Here is a 24,978-nt window from a genome sequence, read left to right on the forward strand (position 1 = left end):
GGAAGGTATATTTTCATCTCAAAGAGGACCTCCTGAATGCTGCTTCAGCTGAAGGAATTACTTTCTAATGGTACAGTTGTACACAGTGGAATGGTTTGGAGGCGACTCTGGCTTCATTGGAGCTTTTAAATGACTCTTGCTGCACTGGAGCACGGTGTGCATTCATTCTCTCATTCAGCAAATATCTATTAAGTTCTTGCCGCACACCAGGCACTGTGCCAGGCAGGAAGGGTCAGGCAACAGTAGGGCTGGGAGTGAGAAAGAGAAGCCAGGAAACATCATCATCATCCTAATGTATTTCCCATCAGACCTTCAGATTAACCCTGGGAGCGAGCTCCTATCACACCCATTTTGTAGATAAGGAAACTGAGGAATGGAGAAGGTAGATGTTAAGGCAACCTCATACTGGCAAGAATTGAACCTAAACAATGTGCCGCTGAAGCTCCAGCTTTTAACCGGTCTTTCATCTCTCCAAGTTGAGTAATCAGGTTCTGAGAAATGTTGACTGGAGTGCTTTCTTTTCGTGTAGCTTTTCAGAATCTTTCTGGTGCACATCCAAGTGGGTCTGTGTATGTGATTTTGTGATGATCATGCAGTTCTGGTCACATTTGTCTACAGAGAGAAAAGCTTTGCTATCATTCCCCGTTCTTATTAACTGTGCTAAAAATGCTAGTAGGTCTTCTGTCCTGGGGCTGCCAGGGAGTAGTAGGACTTCAAAATAAACAGTAACAGGGATGGAAAATGTTGAGTTCCTTGCTTGTAGTTTTTGGCTTATTTATTTTCATTTTATGGGAACAGGCCTGTCAACTCTAAATGCATCTGGCTCTAGCAGAGGAAAAGAAAGGAAAAGCAGGAAGTCCATTTTTGGCAACAATCCGGGCAGAATGAGCCCTGGGGAGACAGCATCGTTTAACAAAGCATCTGGAAAAAGTAAAGTCACCTTCTTGTAATATTTTGGCCTGATTCTGCATGCCGGATGATTCTGATATTTGACCGTCTAAGCACTTCCCTTGAACTTTTAATTTTTTTTTTTCATGAATGTTTATGTGAAGTGTTAGGTTAAATGTGGTACCAATATATTTAAATTATGAATTTACACTCTTAACTTCCTAAAAAATAACGTCTCACTAAAGACGTTCTAACAGTGTTTGCCTCAAAAGTAAAAATTGGAGCCACCTTGGAACATTCTAGTTGTTCTTGGAACTGTGCTCTTCATCCTTATAACTCCAGAAGATATATCCATTTTATTTCTAATTACTTTTTACTATGAAAGTAATAAATTCTCATAGTTAAAAACTCAAACAGTTTGGAGTATTATTAAAATTCCTTTCCACTCTCAGTGTCCCAGTTCTCCTCCCCAGAGGTAATCACTGTTAAGTTTATTGTGTTTTGTTTAAAAAAATAAGATTCTTTTTAAGATAATCCAAACGGATATAACTGAACATAGTTGGATAACTATTTTTTTCTCTAGGTAAAATTTGTATATAACGTTATATTAGTTTCAGGTGTACAACATAGTAATTTGATCTTTAATATACACGACAAAGTGATCCTAACAATAAGTCTAGTTATCATCCATCACTGTACGCTTAACCCCCTTCACCCATTTCACCGCCCTCCAACCCCCTTCCCCTCTGATAACCACCAATCAATTCTCTGTATCTGGGAGCTTTGCTTTGTTTTATGTGTTTGTTTTGTTTTGTTATATTCCACGTGTAAGTGAAATCATGTGGTATTTGTCTTTCTCTCTCTTATTTCAGTAAGTATTATCATACCCGCAAAATCCATCCATGTTGTTACAAATGGCAGGATTTCCTTAATTTTTATGGCTGAGTAGTATTCCATGATATATATATATATATATATATATATATATATATATATATATATCATGTATATATATATATGTATACGTATATACATATGTATATATACGTATACATATACGTATATATACGTGTATATATACACATATGTATATATGTATATATACACATATGTATATATGTATATATACACATATGTATATACACACATATATATACATATACACATATATGTATATATATGTGTATATGTATATATATAATGTTTTCCTTATCCATTCATCCTTCATCCTTCAATGGACTGGACGTTTAGGTTGTTTCCGTATCTTGGCTATTGTAAATAATGGTGCAGTGAACATTGGGGTACATATATCCTTTTGAATTAATGTTTTTATTTTCTTCAGATAAATACCCAGAAATAGTATAGCTGGATCATATGGTATTTCTATCTTTAATTTTTTGAGGAAGTTCCGTACTGTTTTCCACAGTGGCTGCACCAGCTTTCTCCCACTAACAGTGCACGAGTGTTCCCTTTCTCCACTGTTTACTCTCCCACTGCTGTTATTTCTTGTCTTTTTGATACTAGCCTTTCTGACAGGAGTGAAGTGGTATCTCGCTGTGGTTTGGGTTGCATTTCCGTGGTGATTACTGACATCGCTCATCTCATGTGCTTGTTGGCCATCTATAGATCTTCTTTGGGAAAATGTCTGCTTCAATCTTCTGCCCATTTGTTAATGAAATTGGTTGTTTAGCTTTTGAGTTGAGTTCTATATACACTTTAGATATAACACATTTAGATATTCGGATAAAAGATTTGCAAATATTTCCTCCTATTCAGTAGGTTGCCTTTTCTTTTTATTGATGGCTTCCTTTGCTATGCAGAAGCACTTCAGTTTGATGTAGTCCCACTTGTTTACTTCTCCTTTTGTTGCCTTTAATGTTGGAGTCAGACCCAGGAATTCAGGGCCACGCACAACTAACGTCAGGAAGCTCACTGCCTTTGTTTTCTTTTAAGAGTTGTGTATTTTCAGGTCTTACATTCAAGTCTTTAATCCATTTCAAGTTAATTCTTTGTGTATGGTGTAAGACAGTGGTCTAGTTTCATTCTTTTGCATGTGGCCATCCAGTTTTCCCAACACCATTTATTGAAGAGATGATCCTTTCCCTATTGTGTATTCTTGGCTCCTTTGTCATAAGTTAAAGGGCCATATATATGTGGGTTTATTTCTGGGCTCTCTATTCTGTTTCATTGATCTATGTGTCTATTTTTATGCCAGTACCATATTGTTTTGATTACTATACTTTGTAGTAGAGTTTAAAATCAGGGAGACTTGTATAACCTCTATACTTGCTGTAACTTTCCTCATGGCTTTCTATACATTTGTCTACCTTATTGTCCTTAGTGCCTCTGTGGTATTATTCCATTGTGTAGATATATTGTCATTTATTTAATCACTACCTCACTGGTAGAACATTTAGGTTGCTTCCTGGATTGTGGTGGTGGTGTGATGGTGGTGGTTTTGGAGTTTTTGGGTTTTGTTTTGTTATTTAAAAACAAAACAAAGCAAAACAATGCTAGAGTGAACACCCTTGGGCATACATTGTGCCTTTGTGCAAATGTATCCACAGAATAGATGAGGTACATAGGCAAGGACTTTCAGGCTTTTGATTTAAATTGGTGTGGCCACAGTCATCTTAAAACTCAATAGCTCTCATTTTGTTTCAAGGTTGTAGACTAACTCACGAGGAAAAGGCAAGATGTACTCCGATGTCTTATGTGTTATGATTGCCTATGGGGATGTTGTTCAGGTTTTATCTTTCTAAAATATTTAAAGTTTTCTGCACTAATCTGAGGCTAATCTTTTGGGGGGTTTAGGTTCCTGTGAAGGAATGCGACAGGCCTGGGAGGAATCTGCTTCCCCCCTCAACCCAACCACATCCCTCAGCGCTATCATTAGAACTCCCAAATGTTACCATATCTCCTCGCTGAATGAAAATGCCGCCAAACGTCTGTGTCGCAGGTATTCTCAGAAACTGATCCAGCACACCGCCTGTCAGCTGCTGAGGACTTACCCGGCTGCCACTCGCATCGACTCCTCCAACCCCAATCCCCTCATGTTCTGGCTCCATGGGATACAGCTCGTGGCGCTCAACTACCAGACAGATGGTAATGGGCCTGCTTCACCCGGAAGGTTGCCTCCCCACCTCTCTCCTCTGCCTCTTATATTTCAGTAAATATAGTTCAGCAAACAAGATTGTTTGAAGGGGCAGGACTCCAGACTGGGGCACACCAGATGTGAGGGTTAAAGTACAGATGACCAAAAACAGAAGTGAATTTGATATGGAATTGTGCCCTTGATGTTTCGATTAAGACGATAGATAAAGGGGCTCCCAGGTGGCTGAGTCGGTTAAGTGTCTGACCCTTGATTTTAGCTCTGGTCATGATCTCACAGTTTGTGAGTTCAAGCCCTGAGTCAGGCCCTGCACTGACAGTGTGGAGCCTGTTTGGGATTCTCTCTCCCCTTCCTCTCTGCCCCTCTCCCATTCATATTCTCTCTCTCTCTCTCTCTCTCAAAAAAAAGACAATAAAGACCATGAGGGGACCCCTAAAGGTCTTCTGTTCCTGCCTCCTTCTTGTTTTCAATTTTTTTAAGTTTATTTATTTTGAGAGAGGCAGAGACAGCATGAGTCGGTGAGTCGGGGAGGGGCAGAGAGAGAGGAAGAGAGAGAATCCCAAGGAGGCTCCACACTGTCATTGCAGAGCCTGACATGGGGCTCGAACTCATGAAACCCTGAGATCATGACCTGAGCCAAAACCCAGAGCTGGACGCTTAACTGTCTGAGCCACCCAGGTGCCCCCCTGCTGCCTTTTTAAAGTACTTTTTAAACTTATGACTCCTTTTGACAGCACTCTGTCCAGTTTGCTTTTAAAGGTGTTTGGGGACAGAGATTTCCTAACATGCCTTAGTAAGTTCTCTTGCTAAGCTCTTGTTCTTGCAGTCAAAAAGTAGTGTTGCTCCAAACACTTTGCAAGTTAGAAGCATTTTAGCTTCTTCTCTTCCCTTTGAGACTGAAATAAATAATGTTCAGTGCCCTAGGCGTGGCTACCACGGGGAAAACAAGTACGTGAACCACCTGAACAGAGAACGTAGTGTGTGTGTTTCTCCACTGTGGATGGGACTCCTAACAGAGTAACTGAGGAGTAAACTCCAGGTAGCAGCTGCCGTTTATGGCATGCTCACTGTGTACCAGGCACCGCGCTGCATTCTTGACCCCTATTCTCTCATTTAATCCCTACCACAACCCTAAGAGGTGGGTCCCTTTATGATGTCTATTTCTCAGATGAGCAAACCAAGGCACAGAGCAGTTACTTTGCTCAAGGTTACAGAATGACTAATAATAATAGATACAAGGACTCTGGGAGTTCAGAGGGTAAAGTGTTTTGTCTCCACTTGGTTATGGGAGAAAGAAGGGAGCTGCAGAAGATGAAGAAAAAATAGAGGAAGAATGTTTCCTAGAAGCTCACTGGAAAACCAGTCTCTCCTTCGAATAGTCAAGCAACATTCGTGTTCCTCTCACGAGCACTGAATCAGATCCCAGCTAGCTGTGCTGACCCATCAACCAAAGCGTAGCCCTGTCTTCAGCCAAGGTTAAACCCCAGCCTTCGCCCTGGGATCACCTAGCAACCTTGCACAGGTGCCAACAGTGTCTACTTGTGGCTGACCCCGCAGATGTATGGTCAGAGACATCAGTCATATTTTTGTGCCCTTTAATATTTGTTTCTTTCAACTGATATTAAGTAAGTCGGCACAAGTGAAGTACCATACCAAACACAGTGCTTGGCACGTAGAAAACATTCCACGAACATTAACCATCGTAAGTGTTTTTTGATAAGTTATGAAAACAGTATGATTTGGACTCACAAGTGGAAATAATAATGAAATATCTTCAGAGTTGTAAAACTTTCTCTTCGATCTGTCCCAAGTGGCTTGTGGGTTCACATCTCTGGCCCTGTCCTTAGCCCTGTGTCCACTGGTCCCCTCGGTTGTTATAACACTGAAATATTTAAGTAAACTGAAATAACTAGCAAAGTGGTTTTCTCAAGGAAATGAAAACGCATTTGGTTTGGGATGTGTCCTTCTTCCTGAAGCGCCAAGGCTGCCGCAGACATCCTGGCTCCACGGATGGCAAAGGGAGCCATGGCTGAGGGGGACCCGGGAATTGCCCCTCCTTGACCCACCTCGCGCTCTGAAACACACACTGAGGCTGCTGGTGGGCCTCCACTCACCCCTGCAGGCTTTTCCTCTCTCCCACATCAATGCCATCACCCTCATTGACTGAGAGGGATGATGGGGTTACACAGATTCAGGCACACTGTTTCACTTAATGGATACAGGAGTTTTTAAAATTATAGCTCTAGATGAAGTTCTGAGACCAGCCCTAGGGGGCAGTGGGAGAACTAGATTGGAGGCCCCGCCTTTATTCTAACAAAGCAGCTCCACGTGGATCTGTTTTACATATGGGATCACAAGTGAGATTTTAGTTAAGAAAAAGTGCTTTAAAGTTTGGGAAAGCAGGCTGCCTGGCTGGCTCAGTCGGTGTGTGAATTGATCTTGGTTGTGAGTGTGAGCCCCACGTTGGGTGTGGAGCCTACTTAAAACAAAACAAAAAGGAGAATACAAGTTTTGAAAAGCTACAAGGATAGACACATTGCTAATGGAATCAGACTTCAAACCCAAATGGGTGTCGACATCATGATATAATTTAATATTTTAATTTATTGAGCACCTTCTATGTGCCAGATGCTGGGGTAGGGACCTTTACACATTATCTCATTTTTTTTTTAATTTTTTTTTAACGTTTATTTATTTTTGAGACAGAGAGAGAGCATGAACGGGGGAGGGGCAGAGAGAGAGGGAGACACAGAATCGGAAGCAGGCTCCAGGCTCTGAGCCATCAGCCCAGAGCCCGATGCGGGGCTCGAACTCACGGACCGCGAGATGGTGACCTGAGTTGAAGTCGGACGCTTAACCGACTGAGCCACCCAGGCGCCCCAACACATTATCTCATTTTTAAAAAATTTTTTTAATGTTTTATTTATTTTTGAGAGAGAGGGAGAGTACGAGTGGGGGAGGGGCAGATAGAAAGGGAGACACAGAATCCCAAACAGGCTCCAGACTCTGAGCTATCAGCACAGAGCCCAACGCGGGGCTCAAACTCATGAACCACTAGATCATGACCTGAGCCGAAGTTGGACACTTAACCATCTGAGCCACCCAGGTGCCCCTTGTCTCATTTATCTTTATGACACCCCCATGAGGTATACGTTATATGGCTCCAGCAGTTAAGACTGGGTAGTTAAGATAATATACATTATGCGGTTTGGTAGTTAAGATGAGTCAGGCTGTCTGAGTTTGAACACTAGCATTCACCACTTTCTAGCCATGTGCCTTGGGTTTTGTCGTATCTTATGCCTCAGTTTCCTCATCTCTAAAAATGAAAATACTAAAATAAGGCAATAAGCCACCTCATGGGTTATGGAGGCACTGGTGCACCCAAAGTGCTTAGAACAGGTGCTAGCTCTAATTTTGTTAGTCATATTTATCCATTTCACATTTACCAACTGCATGGGCTAGTTTGCTTCCCTCTGTAGCCTCAGTGAATTAATCACATGGGGACTGGATGGGCCTGAGAGGAGGGGTGCAGTGTGTTAATTTTGTAGATAAGCAGGCTGAGGCCCCAGGAGCTCTCATGTGTCTAAGACATCTTCCCCCCAGAATTCCTGTACATGACCCTGGCCAGCTCCCCCCGACACAAGTAAAGGCCAACTTCTCATCGCTCCACGGTGCTTACCACACTTTTCCTTGATGTTGGTCCATGTAGCAAAGTTCACTCTGCACATGGGAGGAATCTAGCAGAGGGAACATTTGTCAGGTGTGTCTCATAAACTTTTTGCTCATTTGGGCAACTTTTATGCAGACTTGTGCCATCAGATGAGCATTTGAGTGTGTAGGGATCCGATCATTCACCAAAGACCTGTGCCAAATAAATTTTGGCCACAAAAGACTGTTGTAAAAGTTCCCAGCATTTGTGATTGAGGAGACTGTGGATATGATGTGAATCACATGTGATAATGGTTTGTTTCCTATTGAACCACCATTTTTAAAAAAGAGGTAGAGGGGCACCTGGGTGGCTCAGTCGGGTAAGCATCTGACTTCAGCTCAGGTCGTGATATCATGGTTCATAGTTCGAACCCTACATTGGGCTCTGTGCTGACAGTTCAGAACCTGGAGCCTGCTTGGGATTCCATGTCTCTCTCTCTGCCCCTCCCCAACTCGTGCTCTGTTTCTCTGTCTCTCAAAAATAAATAAATATAAAAAATTGTTTTAATTAAAAAAAAAGAGGTAGAGGCATAGCAATTTATGGGTTGAAATAGAAATTTCAAAGACAAGGTATGTTTTTCTGGCTATTCTCCTAGCCTTTCTTGTATTATTAAGATTTTATCTTATATTTGAAAAAGCAAGAATTGTTCACACAATTGTCTGCATGGCTTAGCATTGGGGATAAGACAATCCTTTTTTTTTTTTCTAAAGTTCAGTATAAAATGAGGTGTTCAAAGATTTTTCTGGATGGATGTTGTGAATTTTTATTTATAAGAGTTTTTAGGTGGCAGAACATGGGATGGAGCATGAACTCCATGAAGACAGATTTCAAGTCTTGTTAGCAGCTATATCCTGGATGCATAACACTACCTGGCACAGAGTAGGTACTCAGTCAGTCTATGCAATGAATGGATGGCTATCTCTTCTTCATACTTCAGCTTAGGGGAAATTGATGCAGATTTCTTTTGAACTTTAAAGTAAATGTATAGGATGACACGTGAGCCAAACAATATTGACTTTATTTTGCAGATCTCCCTTTACATTTAAATGCTGCCATGTTTGAAGCCAACGGTGGGTGTGGTTATGTTTTGAAACCCCCAGTTCTGTGGGACAAGAACTGTCCCATGTATCAGAAGTTCTCTCCCTTAGAAAGAGATCTGGACAACATGGAGCCTGCCGTCTACTCCTTAACTGTAAGTATGGCCCCAGTAGTCAGAATCTAGTAAGGTCTGTAAGCCTTCATGAATATGAACTGGTTTTGAATTCAAGGCATTACAAAGGTCTCGTATCACCATTTTGTTCATGCAGATTTAGTTCCCCAAAGCATTTTTTCATCCTCTCAGGAAGCAGTGGCTATGGTTTATATACGCTGTCACCAGGCCCTCTATTTGCCAGAGTCAGTAGGTGGAGTTATGAGGTCCCTGCTTCACCTGCAAACTGATGATAGGAATTCTGTCCTCCAGGCCCCGGGAATCATAACTGTGCATGGATCTCATAAAAATTGAGCTCCTGGTTAGAGCAGGTCATCTTACACTCTGACAAGTTCTCATAAGATCAGACAGGCATCAATATATGAAGCAACTACATATCTTTCCTCCTTACAGCTTAACCTTTATCACTCCTGGGCTTCTCCTTACTCCTTTACTCCTTTAACTACCTAATTGTCAGAACTCCACAGGCTGCCCCTAACAACTCAGCCCCAGTAGCTCATCACCCAACCTTATTCCCTGTTCTTTCATTCCCACTCAGCTGATAGAGAGACCACCACTGGATGGTGATAGGAAAGACAGAAAGGGAGAAAGTTACCTCTTCTCTCCATTATCATATTTGGTCTGACTTGCTGCAAACAAAGAATGCCAAACAGCCTCTGCTCATGACACCTCAGAGCCCTGGGAGAGCCAACTCACAGACCTTCCACCTCCCACACGGTTTTTCTCTCTCCTGAAGACTAGGGCAGCGGCCCCTTTCTGTTTGACCATTTCAGCTGGACTCGAGTATAATTCCATCTACTTACGGAAGGCTATGGATTAATTTTTAACAACATTCCCTGTGACTTGGTCCAAAACAAACTGTTGAAGAAAAAGATTTGAGGTATATCAAATATATACACCTAAAACGTTTTGAACAGAATGTTAGCAACCATTTCTCAGATTGTGTACGGTTTCCTTTCCTCCTGCCTCCTTGAGAAACTTCATCATCTTAACGGCTTGGTTTTTGAAGATCTTTGAACATTTTTACAGTTGAAAGGTTATCGTCAGGTGAATGCTGTTGACAAAATAGGCTTTCACATGACTCCAGTCATGTGATTACCTGATTACGATCACTTTTTTTTTCTTTTTAGCAACTTTGTTAACCATGTACCCCTTCCATTCCAGAATGTTCTTTGTCTATCTTGGTGGAGGGAAGCAGTAAGGTACAGAGGTTGCTTTGTTTCTTTCGTGTCTTCAGTGACTTTGATCCTTTTTTCCTTGCCTCAGATTGTCTCTGGTCAAAACGTGTGCCCGAGTAGCAGCACAGGAAGCCCGTGTATCGAAGTCGATGTGCTGGGCATGCCCCTGGACAGCTGCCATTTCCGCACAAAGCCCATCCACCGGAACACTCTGAACCCCATGTGGAATGAACAGTTTCTCTTCCGGGTTCACTTTGAAGATCTCGTATTTCTTCGTTTTGCCGTTGTGGAAAACAACAGCTCAGCTGTAACTGCTCAGAGAATCATCCCACTCAAGGCTTTAAAACGAGGTAGAAAAAAATTCTCAAAATGCTAATAATTATAATAGCTAAGTGATGGATGCCCTGGGGTTCATGATGTTCTTCTCTCTCCTTGTGTGTATGTTTGGAATTTCCATAGTACAAAGTTAAAATAAGAGGCATAAAGGGGGCGCCTGGGTGGCTCAGTCAGTTAAGCGTCCGGCTCTGGCTCAGGTCATGATCTCACAGTACATGAGTTCAAGCCCCGCATTGGGCTCTGTGCTGACAGCTCAGAACCTGGAGCCTGCTTCAGATTCTGTCTCCATCTCTCTCTGCCCCTCCCCCACATTGCACTCTGTTCTCTCTCTCTCTCAAAAATAAATAAACATTAAAAATAATAAGAGGCATGAAGAAATGATACAGATTTGAACACTGTTTGATCACATCTCAAAAGAGATTTTTACATTATCCTAAAATCAGAGGTGTTGACAACATCCCATGGAGTGTGTCCTCTCCCTCTGCTGGTGTGGGGAGGAGTGGCTGTGCTCCTATTCCTGCACACCCCTTCCCAGTAGCAGCCGCTGCACCCCTGGCATGTTTAAAGCAAGGACTGACGTTAGGAGAGGGGCCCGGGGTTGGGAGGTGCTGCCTAGCTGGCTCAGTCAGTGACTGGCTCAGCATGTGGCTCTTGATCTCAGGATCTTGAGTTCAAACCCCACATTGGGTGTAGAGCTTACTTTTAAAAAATTTAAAAGTGAAGCACCTGGGTGTCTCAGTTGGTTAAGTTGGTTGATTTTGGCTCACTGTTTGTGGGTTCGAGCCTCACGTTGGTTTCCATGCTGACAGTGCAGAGCCTGCTTGGAATATTCTCTCTCTCTCTGTCTCACCCTCAAAATAAATAAACTTAAAAAAAATTTTTTTAATAAAAAAAAGGAAAAGAAAGAAAGGAGCCTGAGAGAAGGAGGGCTGGGATGCTCTCATGGCACGTCCAGGGTTGGAAGCTGGAGGTGGGTGTTGGGGGCAGAGCAGGGCAGATGGAGAATCCTGAGTAAAGGCCAGAGCTGTTGGCCTGATGTGGTTCAGCTTTGCCAAAGCACTTGTGGAACTTCAGCTTGTTGTCCAGTGGGCATGGCTGCACCTTGCTCCTCCAACACTGATGCGTGTCAGGGTCTCCTGGGACTCGTGGTAGTGAAATACAGATTCTGATGCGGTAGGTCTGGGGGTGCGGGGGCTTGAGAGTCTGCATTTCTAACAAGCTCCCAGGCATGCTGACCCTACCGGCCTACTTTGAGTACCAAGGTGCTAGCGCCTTCTTCCACCACCACACTCAAAGCGCCGAACTCTGACTTCCACGAACACATTACAGTCTCCTGCATTTTGTTCTCTTCCTGTTTTTCTTCTCCACTGTGCAAGTAGCACATGGCCACTGCCCTAGTCAGCTCGGGTTGCTGAAACAAAACACTGCAGACTGGAGGCTTAAACGGCAGACATTTATTTTCTCACAGTTCTGGAGATGGAGGTGATGGCAGGGTTGGTTTCTCCCAAGGCCCCTCTCCTTGGCTGGCAGACAGCCACCATCTCGCTGTGTCCTCACGTGGTTGTCCCTGAGACTGTGTGCAGGCACCTGGTGTCTCTCTCTTCTTATAAGGACACTAGTCATATTGGCTTAGGGCTCACCCTACTCACCCATTATGCCTTCACTGAAGGCCCTAACCCTCTTTAAAAGACCCATCTCCAGGGATGCCTGGGTGGCTCAGTCAGTTGAGTGTCCAACTCTTGATTTCACCTCAGACCATGATCCCAGGGTCGTGGGATCAAGTCCCAAATCGGACTCTGCTGACAGCAAGGAACCTGCTTGAGATTCTCTCTGTCTCTCTCTGCCTGCCCCTCCCCCACTCACACTGTTTCTCTCTCTCTCTCTCTCTCTCTCTCAAAATAAATAAATAAATAATTTTTTTAAAAGCCCCATCTTCAGATACAGGCACATTCCAAAGTACTGAGAGTTAGAGCTTCAACATGAGAATTTGGAGAGGACACAATTCAGTTCTTAACAGCTATTACAGAATTATGAGAAAGCACAGAGAAGCAAAAACGTTTCTTTTGAATTATCCATTTTCCATCTCTCCAAAATAATCACTTTTGGTATATTTCTTTTGTAGGCTTTATTTCTCTGCCCATGTATTTACATATTATATGTAATAGACATATAACATAATATATATTTTTAATAAATAGGCTTTCTACTAATCTTAGTGTCTTGCATCTCACTGGTTTTCATTCCTAATGTATGTAGCGAGCAACTTTTTTCTTTAATTTTTTTTTTGATGTTTATTTATTTTGGAGCGGGGAGGGCAGAGAGAGTGGGGGGACACAGAATCGGAAGCAGGCTCCAGGCTCTGAGCTGTCCGCACAGAGCCCAACACAGGACTCAAACCCACAGACCGTGAGATCATGACCTGAGCCGAAGTCGGATGCTTAACTGATTGAGCCACTCAGGTGCCCCTGTAGTGAGCAACTTTTTCTGTTGGTAGCTGTGCATCTTCATTAGAACTTTCACTGGCTGCACATTATTCCACGTTATATTCGTACAAACAGTCACGCCATAACTTACTTTCCCAACTCCGTATTGTTAGAATACTGCATTGTCACTAAGAGGGAATATTTGTAAAACAGTGACTGTACATGATATCAAAATGATCAGATTTTCCTACTGTATTTTGAGTTTAAGATATTCTGCTTGAGTCTAAGTTAAAAATAGCACCTGAACAAGTTAGTGACCATAAGGTGACCCAAAACTGTCCCCAGGAGCAGCAGTCTCGATGAAAAGGTGTCTGTCTGCTGGTTGCATGCCCACTGCCACTCCCTGCCCATCGGAAGACCTGATTTCCGCCTACCATTTATTGACCTCCCTGGGTTACCTTCTTTGCAGAGCTCTGCAGTGCATGGCTAACAAGCTTTCCCCAATTCTGCATTATTCCAGGATATCGACATCTTCAGCTGCGAAATCTCCACAACGAAGTCTTGGAAATCTCTAGTTTATTCATAAACAGTAGGAGGATGGAAGAAAATTCCTCCAGCAGCACCACGCCGGCCTCTTTGGTAACTAAGTTCTATTTCACTCAGCATATTTGCAGGGATCGCTACACTGGGGATAGATAGACTTTCTTGTGGCACAGGAACCTGGTCAGTTAGAGTTATTAATTAGGTAGCAATGGAAATAATGACAACAACAGTAATGGCTGGCACTTGACACTTTCTAAGCACTTTACAACTATACTAATTCAGTTAATCCTGTCAGTAACTTTGTGAAATAGCTACGGTATCCTCTCCATTCCATACAGATGAGGAAGGTCAGAGCTAAGTATATCTAGGTCACACAGCTATAAACCCGTTACAGTAGTGCCAAAGCCCATACTCTTTTTTTTTTTTTTAATGTTTACTTTATTATTTTTGAGGGACAGAGTGAAAGCCAGGGAGAGGCAGAGAGAGAGGGGGACAGAGGATCCGAAGCAGGCTCCACGCTGACAGCAGCGAGCCTGATGTGGGGCTCAAACTCACAAGCCGTGAGATCATGACCAGAGCTGAAGTCGGATGCTCAACTGACTGGCCACCCAGGTGCCCCCAAAGCCCACACTCTTAATGAGTGCATTATAGGCCTGCCAGGGAGATGAACCCAAAATAATAACATGGGGAAAAGACTAATTAAGCAAAGGTTGGGGAGATGCAGAATTGGCCCTCTTGGAAATGGGAAAGGAATGCCACAGAAAGGGTCACTATTACAGAATCTGTCTCTTAACAAGTTCCCTAGGTAAGGTCCATACCATTGAAGTTTGAGGACCACTGGGCCAGTACCCACCCCAGTGATGCAAGGTTGTTTATTTAAACAAGTACCACTGCTTTAATTAACTGGTTGATTCCATTATTTGAGGTTTAGAAATTAACTTAAAATGAGGGGCATCTGGGTGGCTCAGTAGATTAAGCTTCCAACTCTTGGTTTCAGCTCAGGTCATGATCTCACAGTTCATGAGTTTGAGCCTCACATCAGGCTCTGCACTGACAGCACGAAGCCTGCTTGGGATTCTCCCTCTCCCTCTCTTTATCTGCCCCTCCCCCCTCAAAATAAATAAATAAACTTTAAAAAATACTAATAACAGGGGCGCCTGGGTGGCTCAGTCAGTTGAGCGTCCAACTTCAGCTAGGGTCATGATCTCACAGTTCATGGGTTTGGGCCCCGCATTGGGCTATGTGCTGACCGCTCAGAGCCTGGAGCCTGCTTCGGATTCTGTGTCTCCCTCTCTCTCTGCCCCTCCCCCGCTCATGCTCACTCTCTCTCTCTCAAAAAATAAACATTAAAAAAAGTGTTTAATAATAATAACAATAGAAGGGTGTCCATTGATTACCTCTTTACATGTTTAATATAACCTGTTCACCGTTGTGTCCATCTTATACTTCAACATAGTGCTAACAACCTGTGGAAAGGCACCCCGTATGCTCACAAATGGCGCTGGCTCGACCACTGCCATGGCCACCCATAATTCACCCAATTTTCTTCTCTGCTGTTCTTCCCCTCACCTCATCGGTGTCATCTCTCTCTCCATCCTGACCTCATTTTCTCAGGTTCTCCTCCTTTTCCCTTCAGTGTGTGGCCAAAGTTGAGAACAACACTTGGTCAAGGTAGAGAGAGGTGTTGCCTCTACTTGTGCAGAGGACTGGGAAGCAGAGACAGGGCTGCCTAGGTATCGAAGGGCAAGAATCAGCTTTCACAAAGGGGAAGCAGAGCTTAGTGCCTGATTCTGGCTCAGTTTGCCTCGATACTTATTAGCACTGAAGATTCCACACATGCCATTGATGAACCATTTTTCCTCACAACACTTCTGACACCAAATGCATTGTGTATTTTCTTACACTGCTTCAACTCTGACAGCAGCTGGGTGTCCTGCCTTTCAATTTAATTCTGTCAGGGTCTACCTGGAGTTAGCATCAGGTCCCAGAGTTAAGGGCTCAGTCCTATGGGACTGTCCCCACTTCAGGTGTCAGTGGCAAGTCCCAGGTTGTCACTGGTACTTCTGACTGACCAGCTATAAATTCAGGAGGTTTCCACAAACCCCTCCTCAGGTTCAGGAATTTTGTAGAATGACTCAGAGAACTCAGAAACGTGCTTTACTGTTACCAGTTTATTATAAGGACACAAAGCAAGAGAAGTCAGATGGAAGAAATACATAGGGCAAAGGGGGTGTGAGGCCTCCGGCATCTCAATGTGTTCACCAACACAGAAGCTCTCGGAACCCCACCTTTTAGCGGTTTTAATGGAGCTTTATTGAAAAGGCATGATTGAATATGTCATAGCCCATTGGTGAGTGACTTGACTCTCGGTAACGTCCCCCTCCCTGGAAGCCCCAGGTGGTGCTGAAAGTTCCCACCATCTGATCCCACCTCGGTCTTTCCAGTGAGCACCTCCCATCCTGAAGCTGTCTAGGGGCCTCCAGCCATCGGCCATCTCATAACATGCAGGGAACATTCATCACTGCAGAGGTTCCAAGGGAGATGCGTGCCAGCGACTGTGAACAAAGACCAAATATTTATTTTTTATTGTACCACACCAGGCCATCCCTGGGTCCCAGGCAGCAGCAACACGTATGTGTTCTTTGACCACTGAAGTCATCACCCTCCATTGCTCAAGCCAATAACAGAAGATCATCCTGGACTTCTCCCTCCCTCTCACTGCCCCATTTAAGACTTGATAAGTCTATCTCCTTAGTGGTTTTCAAATCCATTCATCTCTGTCCATCACTACTGCTTTGACCCTCATCCATTCACACCTGGCAGTGAGTTTCTAACTGGCCTCTCCCTCTGAGCTTGAACCCCTCTGTCTGTCTGCTTAGCCACATCTAACTAAAACCTAAATCTGATCATGTCACTCCTGTGTTAGAAACCCTTCCTTGGTTCTCCACTGCTTTCAGAGTAAAATTTATACATGGACTGGGCAGAGACTCTGGGAAAACAGTGAGCTTATGAGTCATTTAAAGGGGCAGCCACTACCCTGCTCTCAGCTCCAGCTGCTGGTTGCCATGCAGTGTGGCCTGATCTTCTGGTTTCCAAGAGAGTCAGGACATCTGGATTTGCATAACTGTTGGCAGTGATTTCAACTTCCAAAAAATACAGTGCAGGCTAAACCATATAATTGAAATGTGCATTTTATGGTATACAAATCATATCTCAATAAAATGCATTAAATAATAGAAACACAGTGTGCAAGCAAAATAAAACAGCCAACTCCTTCCCCAAATAAAAATAAAGTACAAGTTCAACGAAACACTTAGGGCTTCGGGTCACTATTCCGCTCTCAGTGTAGCTCTTCCGGCCAGTTAGGAAGAGGCCTGCATGATTGTGCACCTGCTGGCTTCTCCAGCCACCCCCTCCACACCCCGGTCATGGAGCTTGTGGAGGCTCCCAGAATCCCCTGCTTCAGGCCACCTCCAAGCCTTTGCACACAGGCTGCATCAATATTTGGGGTGTTCTTGTCCCACTCTCCATCTTCTAAGTCACACTGGACTTCCAAGGTTTAGTTCAGATGATACCATTTTCAGGAGGTGCTCTCTGCTTTCCTCCAAACCTGGGATCTGCCCCCTCTTCTGGGTTCCCAAGGAACTTAGCATACTGCTGACAGTTGTCCATTTTCTTTTCTGATTCATTCCACTGGGTGCCCTTGAGGGCAGGGATAAGGTCCTCTTTCTGGGATAATGTCCCAGGGCCAGACATAGTGTCCGATTCACTATCAACTCTCCATAAATGAATTTTGTATTTTGAGTGAATGAATATATCTTAATATATAAAATGCTCAAAAGTTGTGAGTTACACACCTCCCCAGCTCTTCCTAAAACAGAAATACTTTTCATATTATGCTTATCTGTGTGCCTGGGCGGAGAGTGCTCTAAGCCTGGAATAGTCTATCATCTTACCAACCAAAATTCTAACCCAAGGCCCTGAGGAGAGAGGGAACTCAATAGACACTGTTGAAGGTCAGTTCATAAGTAAGGACTAACATACACTTCAGATAATACCAGTCTCCTAATTATGATGGAAAGAGTCACTTTCCATTTATTTTAAATAAATAAATTTTAAATAAATAAATTAGTATTTTGGTGGTATGCTGCTAATATCCTCACTAGACTGTTAAGGAAGATGCACCATCGCCTCTTCAGCGACAAACAGAAGTATCAGGCTGTAAAAGAATGGTCTTCTTTTGCATTTACATGTCCCTCTACAGACTTCTAAGAACTAGTACTTGTGTACTCAATATAGCCTAGAAATAACATGAGAATGACAATGAGAATGAGAATGAATGAGAAACCATGTGGTCTTCCTTGACAGATGTTTAATTCAGAAGAAAGAAAATGTTTGCAGGCTCACAGAGTCACGGTGCATGGGGTCCCAGGTCCAGAGCCCTTTACTGTTTTCTCCATAAGTGGAGGCACCAAAGCAAAGCAGCTTCTCCAACAAGTAAGTCCACTGAGGCCATGGTTGGGAGAATCCATCATCTAATATGTATGGAGGGGTGTGTGTGTATGTGTGTGTGTGTGTGTGTGTGTAAATGCAGGTGTAAGCATACACACACACACAAAAGTCCATGTTGATGATCTGCCTTTTGATTATTTGTGTAATTCAACACTGAGATCCACCATAAGAATGATCTGGGAGGTCATGGTACCATTAGATAAGCTAACCTACAGAGAGAGACAGAGCATGAGCAAGGGAGGGTCAGAGAGAGAGGAAGACACAGAATCCAAATCAGGCTCCAGGCTCTGAGCTGCCAGCACAGAGCCTGATGTGGGGCTCAAACTCATAAACCATGAGATCATGACCTGAGCCAATGTCAGTCACTTAACCGACTGAACCACCCAGGTGCCCCTAGAAAAGAATTTTTAACAAGTCTTCAAACACATAAGAAAACACTAGGCTCAAGATGGATAAGGACCAAAATGAGTGGCTTTCCAATCGTGTATTCTTTCCCTCTAAGGCTAGACACGGGCCCCATCTTTCTTCTTAATGTGGAGCTTACTAATCAGTCAGAATTTGCACACAAGCTGAATGAAGTTTGTCGTCCTAGGAGTTAGATCAAGTTTTTAGAGCATCAGGATGGACGGTGGCCAAGAAGACATTGCTTCAGCCCCTCTAGCCTTAGACCTTTATCTGCATGTTGGGCAGCCCCATTGTCCCCCTTCCCCTGGCACTTGATCTTAACCCTTGAGGTCCTACCCCTCTGGTAGTGCAAAGAGGCCCGCAGGGCCTGACCCAGGAGGATGAGAGCCTGTTATCCCAAAACCTGCAGCAGCATCACTGGCCTTAGTCCCCTCATGTGGTGCCGCTTCTGCTCGGGATCGCCCCCAGAGATTCCTGTGGCTTTCTGTAAGCAGGGACACCACCCCACCCCCCCCAACCCGGGAGGACGTGTGAGAGTGAGAAAGCCAGAAACCAAGCAGCATCCGGAGGGGGCAGCTCCTCAAATGGACAGACAGCCCCATGTGTAACGTCTTTTCTCTTCACACTGGAAGCCCCACCTCGGATTGACACAGTGACCTAATATCCTTGCAGCACCGACTACAGACCAAGTGCTGGGGTGAAGGGAGCTGCATCTTCCTGAGAATCTTCTGTCCTCACCATCCTCGGTTCATTCCACTTTTCCTCCAGGCCAGATGAAGTAGTGCCAAGTGTGGACTCTAGGAGTTGCATCACTGGTGGGGGCGAGGAGAAGGGTGCTTGCCTAATCCAGACCAGATGGTGGCAACCTTCTCTGTCCCCACTTGGAGTGGAATGTGCGGTCACTAACTTATAGGAGTGTGATGGTAACTGGCGTTTATTGAGTTCTCGTATGTGCCGGTGTTATGCTTTCTAACCAGTGCCTCAATCATGAAACGAAATGAGGAGGTTGTTACTCTTAACTGTTCCCATTTTATGGATGGGGAAACTGAGTCTCTAAGGGGTTAAATATCTTGTCCAACACCTCACAGCCAATAAGTATTAAAGGCAGACCTCAGACCCAGGTCTGTCTGGCTCCAGAGCCTTGTCCCAGCCACTCTGACCGCCTGGGTAAGTAACCAACAAAGAAAAACAAGCTTGTAGGCACAGTGTCAGGACTTAATTGAAAGGAGAATTCCCAGGAACTTAGATCAAATGAGATAAGAAGACAAGTATTTCTAACATGAGAAAAAGACACGGTGCTGGTAAAAGCTATGCTAGGTTCTTTGCCATTGGTCCTGTGTTACAAGATTACAGAGAGCTAAATTCATGGATTGAGAAGCATAAAGTCTGTAATTCAGTAGAAGCTCTCATTCCAGCTGTGGGAAAAATAGTTATGCTGTCTGGGGATTATGAATAAATTGTGTCGTTGCCCAGAATGAACATAAACAATCCTTCTTGGACATAAGAGAGTTCTTAGGTCTTCCAAAAAGAATTATTCAACACTGCAGAGTAAGTTTCACTTATAAATTACACATCAGACCTATGCAAACACCATGAGAATAGGTTTCTTTTGTGTGTGAGTGTGTGTGTGTTTTATTCAAGTATAGTTAACATACAGTGTTATATTAGTTTCAGGTTTCTATACAGGACTCAGTGCTCATCAGGATAAGTATAGTCTTTAATCCCTAGTTCCTATTTCACCCCTCCCCCACACACCCACCCACCCACCTCCCCTCTGCTAACCATCAGTTTGTTCTCTGTACAAAACTGGCTTATTTTGAATTAAAGTTTTGCCTTTGCTTTTTCTTTAGATTCTGACCACTGAACAAGACACCAAACCTATCATCACAGACTATTTTTTGATGGAAGAAAAATATTTTATATCTAAAGAAAAGAATGAATGCAGGAAACAACCGTTCCAGAGAGTCATTGGTCCAGAGGAAGAGATTATGCAGATTTTAAGCAGCTGGTTTCCAGAGGAAGGATATGTTGGCAGGATTGTCTTAAAAACCCAGCAGGAAGTAAGTGTGTCTCACACCGTAACAACTCAGGGTATGATTAACCACCTCACCACTGGCCACCTCCCTCGATTCAGAATTTATCATTGCAACCTGATTTATGTTGTTATTCTTTTTTTTTTTTTATTTAAAAAAAAAATTTTTTTTTTTAACGTTTTTATTCATTTTTGAGACAGAGAGAGACAGAGCATGAATGGGGGAGGGTCAGAGAGAGGGAGACACAGAATCTGAAACAGGCTCCGGGCTCTGAGCTGTCAGCACAGGGGCCCGATGCGGGGCTCGAACTCACGGACCGCGAGATCGTGACCTGAGCCGAAGTCGGCAGTCAACCGACTGAGCCACCCAGGCGCCCCTATGTTATTCTTCTTAAGTAAATGGGGAGAAATGATTTTATTCTTCTGCACCTATTCAGAATGTTATCTCTAAGTTACAGAAATTCAGTCTAAAAACCATCTCTTGTAAAAGAAAGGGAGCAAGAATTCAAAGGATTCCTCATGCTTGTCATCAACTGTGGGTCCAGGCTTTGATTTATATGTGAAAAGGCATTGTCATAAGGGTCACAGGACCGTGTCATGCTAGTCCCGTTGGTATTTTACATTTGGGAATTGGTTGCCTTCTTGTTCGTGCCTGTTAAAGTTTTAGCTAATAAAAAGTTCTGTGTTTTTAGGTAGAGCAGTAGTTCTTTGAAAATATTCTGAAACTTCACACAAAGCAAAGTATTCTCTCAGCTTTGATCAGAGTTAGTAAGAATTTACGTTATGTTCACTAACATTCCTGTGATCATTCGCATGAAGGAAAATAATATAGCAACTTCCTGTCAGCTCTACATTGATTAGTTCCTTTTCAAGTTTGTGGATGGAGTACTGATTTTTTTTTTTTTTTTTTGAATAAACTGTTAAGAGCCCACTAACTTACCGCCATTTTTTTAAATGACATAAAGTCACTGCTCCACCATAGATGTTCAGGCCTCATGATATGTCAGTAATGAGGGAGTGGAGTCAATTCAACAATTAGATTAAACAAATATTTATTGAGCACCTAATACATGCCAAGCCCTGTTCTGGGCACATGATCTATCTTCTCCTTTGGGACATGTAATAGAGCTTGGTTGGTAAAATGCCCATTGGTGACCCATGATGTTGGGACACAGTGGAGATGATAAAGAGCCAGTTTTCAGCGTCATGTGCCACTTTTTCACTCTGCACCGAACGGTGAACATGGCCTGCATCGTACTCCACAGACCTCCAACATCTGCTCTGGGAACCACAGCCACTGCCTTTCTTCCTAACCTTGCCTTAGACCATAAAAGGACACTCCAGTTAAGCAAAGAAATGTAATCGTCTCCCCAACCTCCTCTCCCTATAAGACATACACATTGCAAAGGCAGGTAATGAGCAGTTCTGATGATAATAGCTTTATGAGAAAATGTCAGAGGCCTTAGCCGGACTTTTGAAGCCTTCTTCAGTTTCTCTCTAAATTTTTCTGTATTTTTTCTCGTTGACTTGCCTCATTCTTTAGCTACAGGTAAAAAAAATGTCCTCTAAGTGATAAGGTCAGCAAGCAAATTTTCAAACCATATATTTGCATAATGATTTACCGTGTTCAAAGTTCTCACTCACTACTTTTTTGAATGATCTCATGAGGTAATGGAAACCATTTCGCACATAGGAAATTGAGGTTCACAGAGGTTAAATCGTGACAAAGTGAGAAGTAGAAAGAACTCAGGTCTGTGGCTTCGAAGGTCAGTGTCCTTGCCCCATCCTGTGCTGCCAGGGCTGGTGATGAGTCAGCCTTCCTGGACCATGGCACCCAGCACTGTGGGGGCAGTGGGAGGCAGTGAGCAAGAGGGAACGTGGGCAGGCTCTTGAGTGTCTTATAGTTAGAAGGGCTGGGGAGGTTAAGAATGCCCATATGCAACTTAAGGTGTATATGAAAACAGGCTATAGAGACCTCAGGAATAAATACTTAACAAGGGCTAGTGGACGAGAAGCATTTTGAACGATAAGGGGAATGAGTTAGAAGGGAAGGCTAACAAACATGTTCTGATGGGGAGAATACAGCAAACTCTCCTGTCTGTGCCTTGGTGAAGAGATTTTTTGAAATGACTGACATGTATCTCCAAAGATAACAAATCACATTTAATGTGTCTCGGGTGACCTGGTACATCGTGGCACACACATATTTACTGACTGAATAAATGAATTCAGCAATTACTGAATGCAAGCAGATACTAGTATAGTTGATAGATCTGGGCTATATGTATTTCCATTTATTTCATTCTGTGGAACTAGTAAGATAAATAAGCAATTTTCCCATATATTCAGAGTCCCCAAACTGTTATCCATGACCTCTGATCTCTCCTCCTTGCCTGCCTTTTATAGTTTTCTTGTCTTCTAGGTTCTCAAGCTGTCAGGATCACATCTTCCTGTGGTCAATATGCCTTCCTATGACACCTGCTGGATTTGAAATCAGACAGACCTGGCTCTGCCACAAATTAAATGACCTTGGACAGCTCATTTAACTTCTGTAAACCTCTATGCCCTAATTTGTAAATCTGTGATTGAAAAAGATTAACATGAGCCTCATGCCAAACATATAGACAATATGTAGAAAAATGCTTAGTAAGCTGTAAAGAACTGTAAGTGAGGACTGTTGTTCTGGTCATAACCTGTGCCTTCTAATGGGGCAGAAAACTCCCTAAAAATAAATAAGTTCTGAGAGAGGCTCTGAGGAGGTCTCTTAAAAGTAATGTTTATTGCATAGTTATTGAGATATTTTATGTGTGCATTAGAACTTTTTTGTTTTCATATTTGCTTGCTTCCTGGTTTTCAAGATACGGATTATAAATTATGTCAGATGAATTACCACCCAACCCCACTCTCAGACTGGTTAAATATATCATGGTCAACACAATGACAAATTACACAGCTAAATCTCTAATAATTGACATGAAATGAACACCACAATCTTTTAAGTGGGGAGGAAAAAACAAGCTGCAGAACATTATATGAAGTACAATCTCAGTTTATGTAATAAAAATGGACAGTAACTCTCCCCTCCCAACACCCCTAATATAACGGATGGGGTCCAAAAACATCAGTCATGAAAATTTTAGGGACCATGATTGTATGATTAATGATATGACTGGGGTGAGCCTGTGGGGCCAGAAGCTCCTGCAACCCAAGTCCTTTCTGGTCCTGGTTGCAGTTTGGCGCCACCTGGTGGCAGTTATCCATTCTGCCTCAGTATCAAAGGGGACAATTCTGGATCCTATGGCTGGCTGGTTGGAACCTCCAGGATAGTTAGTGACAACGATTCTTGGATTTTTCTTGGATTAGTTAGGACCATTTCAGTCATTTCAGTGGCTTGACCTGAGATCAGGCTAGGAGAATGCTGGAATCGAAGGACTCTCCTGCTAAATGCTCTCTTCCTGAGATGAGGTTGCCTCTTCCCCTTCAGACCTCCCCCTTGCAGAAGATAACTGTAAGCTAATAGGGCTAAAAGAAAGGGGGGGCGGGGGAGCCATTTGACAATCATATTCTATCTAAATTCACGTAATTCCAGGGTTTCATAGTATATATATATATTCACATATACAAAAATATACGTGTACATTCACAGCACATGTTTAGAAGCATATATAACCTAACAACAGTGGTTTTTTTTGTAGGGAATGAGATGAGACACAGAAGGGAAAAAGTTGATAATGGGGAAAGCTTGGCTTTTTATTGATCTATTTCTATACTGTTTGAAAATTTTTAATGATACATATGCCTATAGATATATCTAAATATATATTTTATATATATAGCTCCATGTGTAAAATTTGCTAAAAGCCAATTAACCTGATGACCAATTCTCATAACTATTGAGAATTTTGTCAACATTCGTTTCAGTGTGACCTACCTCCAGCCATTGGTTCCGCCTTTCCGCTGTAGTTCCTGTTCTTCCAGCCTGGCTGAATGCCAGTTTGCACATTTCATTGTTCAGATCTCCAGCATTTCTTAAATGCTCAAGGCCTATGTAGGGCATGAACGGGCTTTCTCCTAAATGTAATTTACTGTGTTCTTACTTGACTTTTAATATTTGGCAAAATGATGTATTGTCCTTTTCCAAATTTGTCTACAGTTGACTGGGACTCAAAATCCACTGGCAGTAGGAGCAGATCTATTGGCTTATTTTGAGCCAGGTCCTTATTAGTCTGTCAATATCAGCAGAAATACCCACATTACTTTCTTCCTCTCAGAAGATACGTGTATCCTTTAGAATAGTTTATGAAATATTAACTAGTGTATGAAATATAAAGCTAAGATATAGTTTCCACATTGCCAAGATATAGCTCACATTTTTGCTAGGTTTTTCTTTTTTACTCTACATCATCTTACCATTTACTCACACTTTTCATCTCTTTAAACACAGAACCTAGAAGAGAAAAGCATTGTTCAAGATGACAAAGAGGTGACCTTGAGCTCAGAGGAGGAGAGTTTCTTTGTTCAAGTGCACGATGTTTCTCCAGAGCAACCTCGAACGGTCATCAAAGCACCCCGTGTCAGCACCGCACAGGACGTCATTCAGCAGGTGAAACCCTCTCCCTTGCTTGCCTCA

General features: G+C 43.0%; 2 protein-coding genes across 13 annotated transcripts in view; one reads left to right on the top strand and one right to left on the bottom strand.

Moving 5' to 3' along the window:
- The window catches only part of PLCE1 (phospholipase C epsilon 1), a 324,803-nt gene that overhangs the window by 289,404 nt on the left and 10,421 nt on the right, over positions 1-24,978 (top strand). For 8 of the 11 annotated variants that reach the window (XM_058697215.1, XM_058697214.1, XM_058697212.1 and 5 more), the window contains 8 exons: positions 799-930; positions 3,703-3,993; positions 8,738-8,901; positions 10,186-10,447; positions 13,377-13,495; positions 17,768-17,896; positions 20,167-20,376; positions 24,793-24,951. In XM_058697215.1, the coding sequence (XP_058553198.1) occupies positions 799-930; positions 3,703-3,993; positions 8,738-8,901; positions 10,186-10,447; positions 13,377-13,495; positions 17,768-17,896; positions 20,167-20,376; positions 24,793-24,951 (1,466 nt within the window). Of the gene's footprint in view, positions 1-798; positions 931-3,702; positions 3,994-8,737; positions 8,902-10,185; positions 10,448-13,376; positions 13,496-17,767; positions 17,897-20,166; positions 20,377-22,770; positions 23,123-24,792; positions 24,952-24,978 lie in introns of those variants that run through there. The other 3 variants (XR_009252465.1, XM_058697220.1, XM_058697219.1) reach the window with 3 other exon arrangements.
- Positions 15,553-24,978, bottom strand: part of NOC3L (NOC3 like DNA replication regulator) — a 52,169-nt gene continuing 42,743 nt past the window's right edge. For both annotated transcript variants that reach the window (XM_058697225.1, XM_058697222.1), the window contains one exon: positions 15,553-15,954. In XM_058697225.1, coding sequence (XP_058553208.1) covers positions 15,918-15,954 — 37 coding nt within the window. In that variant the 3' untranslated portion in view covers positions 15,553-15,917. The remainder of the gene's footprint in view (positions 15,955-24,978) is intronic.

The sequence above is a fragment of the Neofelis nebulosa genome, chromosome 13 (assembly GCF_028018385.1).
Source record: "Neofelis nebulosa isolate mNeoNeb1 chromosome 13, mNeoNeb1.pri, whole genome shotgun sequence".
In the NCBI taxonomy this organism is placed as follows: Eukaryota; Metazoa; Chordata; class Mammalia; order Carnivora; family Felidae; genus Neofelis; species Neofelis nebulosa.